The following is a 3,607-nucleotide window of genomic DNA, read 5'->3' on the forward strand; positions in this document are numbered from 1 at the left end:
GTTAAACATTGGAACAGGCTGCCCAGGGAAGGGGTTGAGTCACCTTCCCCGGAAGTATTTAAAAGATGGGTAGATGAGGCGCTTAGGGACATGGTTTAGTGGGCATGGTGGTGTTGGGTTGACAGTTGGACTCGATGATCTTGGAGGTCTCTTCCAACCTTAATGATTCTATGATTCTATGATTCTATGTTAAGCTTTTCAATGTTGATTTTTACTCCTATAAAAGTCAGTATGTAGGTCACAGTACACAGAAAGAGAATTTAATATATTAAAAAGGAACTTACTGTATTATGTAAGGAACAATGAATTCGGTAATTATGATCCAGCAACTGCTCTACAGCACTTGACCTGAAAGAAATACAAGTTCAGAATGAAAATTGAGCTTTAACTAGTTTTTTTGACTTGATCGGTTGTTAATCTTTACTAGAAAAACTGTAACGACTATACAGAGCTGTTCTTTTTAAACAGCTGCCTAGTCTTCTTCTGAAAGAAAAAGCTTGTGACCTCAGTATAAATCCTCCATCATGGTTTATCCTCCAGCATGCATGCATGCATACAACACTGCTACGCATTTGCACAAAAAAAAATGGTTAACTGGATGGACTCTCAAACTTTGAAAAGATTTCCTTTAATAGAAGCTACTTACTTAAATGCTGCAGAGAGTGTCTTGTTTTTCCTAACAAAGGCTATCCTTACCAGACCATCCCACTCCTGAAATTAAAAATTTCAGAATTTACAGAAAGGAACAGCTACTGCAAGCAAGAACAGTCACTACTGACAATTTCACAACAATATTGAACACAAAAGAAAAATCTTTCAGGAAAATATCTTTCTAAACATTACAAAACCAGTCCTGTCTTGGACAAAGCAATACGAATGTAGGAGAAAATGCTTCACCCACAAAAATCTTTGAATTGTTCTTTTTCGTGCCTAGGCACCACTGGCCAGATCTTATGTGCTGAGAAGGCAGATACTTGCAACAAAATCCGGCTAACCTTGGGCAAAGCTGAGATAGTCTTGAAGATCAAAGCGTTTTAAAAATTAACTTCAAGAATACTATCCTGTAACATCTATCTTCTGAGATTATACCCACTCATCTGAAGATCAGACTTCCCATAGATACGCCTTCGATCATAACCAACAAAGTCATCAGCCAGAATGGTCTCTGGGAGATACAAACCACGATGAAAGGGACATTATTACTAGCAACTCTCCAACTGACACGGAGGTGGTACCTCAGTCTTGTCAGAAATACTGTAAACAAAGCTGCACCCGAATTGATGGTGGCACGTTCAGGTAACGTCCTAATGCAAGCCTGATCAACAGAGGAGTAAGTATTTTGGAATTGTGTAAATGCCAATGAATAGCTGGTACTTAGTAAAAACAGCACATGGAACTGAGTAATAGTGAGAAGAAAAATTGAATTAAGTATTATCACATTGTTGTTAGAGTATGCAATGCTCACCTGGAAATTGATAGGTGGTGGTGGGTTCTTTGGCTCTATTCTGACAACGCTGGATTCAACTTTGGGAGGAGGCCTGAAGTTGTTCTTTCCAACCTGTTAGTCAGGAGAGGTCAGGCAGGTGAATGAATAAGCAGCAAATCCTCACATTCCTAGAAACATTCTTCTGTCTTTGATAGCTCTGCTAGCTAACGCAGAATGACGTACCTTCATCAGATGGTCCACTCGAGCCAGTAACTGAGTGTTAATAGAGAGTCTGCAGTATAGTTTAGTTCCTGGTTTTGCAACCAAACGAAGTGCAAATTCCCTTTGAAACATAAGTATTGCACACCTGAGAATAACAGAAATGAGAAAATTAATTCTAAGTAATCAACTTTTATGTCAAAAGCCAGGTAACACGCTTGGAAAACACAGGATTTGCCTCAGCGCTTAGAAGCAATAAAAGTTTTTCATAAACAAACTCTGCCTTAATTAGCCCTGAGTGTGTTAAAAAAAAGAAACAAAACAGAAAACTTGGTGAAACCATCTGAATCTCCTTAAAACTACAATAGAATTTGATTCTTTATACTGCTAAATGGATCAGGATCAAAGAGACAGAGGCTTGCCTCAGAGTTTTGTGCCCACCTGTAACAAATAATTTTGAATAATTCTACGATGAGTCCTTCAAATCGAAACTCTCTAGCTCCAAAAATTGACCAGTAATGTCACTAACATTAGCACTTCAGTGAGAGAAGTCAAGAACTGCTGACAGTACAGTCAGCAGTACACAGAAGTACCTCCTTACATAAGGCAGTTATACTTTTGGACCAGGCAACAGGAAGCGTCTTGGCTTCGATCCTACCCTTTCCACCCTTCCTTTCTAAGGTAGGAAGGCATCTGAAATGCTGCGATGCCCTACTTATCCCTGGAATAACAATTAGTTAAAACACTAGTGTAAAGAGGTGCAACTCCTGTTCTCATCAGCCGGACACTCACTGATGCCAAGACTGAATTTTCTCCTCATGCTTAATACACTGACATAAACTAATTTCCAGGCACTGGCAGTTTTCATATTACAGAAAAATCTTGGTGCAGCTCTGATCCCTCAAACTGGTATTTAAGAACTAAAAAAAATTGATTTGGGAATATTTTTAAAACTGGTTTTTTTTCTGTCAGGTAATACAGAGCTCTGTTCTTCCACATACCTGAAAAAAGGCCTATGAAGCAACAACTTGAAAACGAAAGGTGAAGAAATCTGAGGAAAAGAGTAATAACATTATTATAATTTCTGGGCGATTACCATTTAAAAAAAAAAAAGTTTTGCCATGTTGTTTAGCCTATACCTGGTAAGGCAAGTTAGCCACGCATGCATCAAAGAATGGTAAGTCTGTCTTCAAGATATCTCCAACCTTGATTTCCAGTTTGTTTGCCAGACACCTGGGGGGAAATACACTGTTGGTTATCCTCAGAGGAGCATGTCGCCAAAGTTTCTGCCGCAGCAGCTTCACTGCTTTAAGTGCTCGCTATCTCCACAGTTGATACTTACGTGCCCTGGACTCTCTTCTGAAGTTCACCAACAAGTCTGGGGTCAATTTCACAAGCAATAACCTGAAAACAAAGTATATATTTGCAACTTTATACAACTCCTCCTAACTGGGACTAAAATGTCAATTGTAAAAAAGCCCTGAATCTATTGCTACAGGTTTAAATAATTCTTAAAAATTCCCTATTTGGCTATGCACTTTCCTCCCTCCCCAAAAACATGCAAGACTTACCATGTGAATGGACAACAGCAATACAGTTTAATAAAAACCGCACAAGATTTACATGAACAGCTAAAAAACCGCTGGAGTTATGCAAGTGTTAAGAAAAATATTCCATAGAGTAATTCTACTTATGTGAATCAAGCGGATGAAGATCGTTCTGCTTGCCGTAATCTAAGGCACAATGTGGTTTGATCTGGGGAAGGGGGGGAGGGAGGGGGGGGGGAATTCACACTCACTTTTTTTACTTTCTCTAACATCTTTACTGTCAGGTTCCCGGTTCCCGGGCCTACTTCCAGAATGACATCCGTGCGTCGTAGGGCCGCCTAAGAACAAACGGCATTTCAGTTACTCTTCTAGAACCAATTTCAAGCAACCATTTAATTTTAAAACAAAAGGCATG

The 3,607-nt window shown here is 39.3% G+C and overlaps 1 protein-coding gene across 1 annotated transcript in view; it reads right to left on the minus strand.

The window, feature by feature from the left end:
- Window positions 1-3,530, minus strand: part of DIMT1 (DIM1 dimethyladenosine transferase 1 homolog (S. cerevisiae)) — a gene marked incomplete at its 5' end in the record, with an annotated part of 13,872 nt that extends 10,342 nt beyond the window's left edge. The window contains 8 exons of the mRNA XM_009320834.1: window positions 285-348; window positions 647-711; window positions 1,466-1,558; window positions 1,670-1,793; window positions 2,647-2,696; window positions 2,785-2,878; window positions 2,988-3,049; window positions 3,444-3,530. Of these exons, the coding sequence (XP_009319109.1) occupies window positions 285-348; window positions 647-711; window positions 1,466-1,558; window positions 1,670-1,793; window positions 2,647-2,696; window positions 2,785-2,878; window positions 2,988-3,049; window positions 3,444-3,530 (639 nt within the window). The remainder of the gene's footprint in view (window positions 1-284; window positions 349-646; window positions 712-1,465; window positions 1,559-1,669; window positions 1,794-2,646; window positions 2,697-2,784; window positions 2,879-2,987; window positions 3,050-3,443) is intronic.
- Between the last annotated feature and the right edge of the window lie 77 nt (window positions 3,531-3,607).

This window comes from Pygoscelis adeliae, unplaced genomic scaffold (assembly GCF_000699105.1).
Source record: "Pygoscelis adeliae isolate BGI_AS28 unplaced genomic scaffold, ASM69910v1 Scaffold540, whole genome shotgun sequence".
Lineage (NCBI taxonomy): Eukaryota > Metazoa > Chordata > Aves > Sphenisciformes > Spheniscidae > Pygoscelis > Pygoscelis adeliae.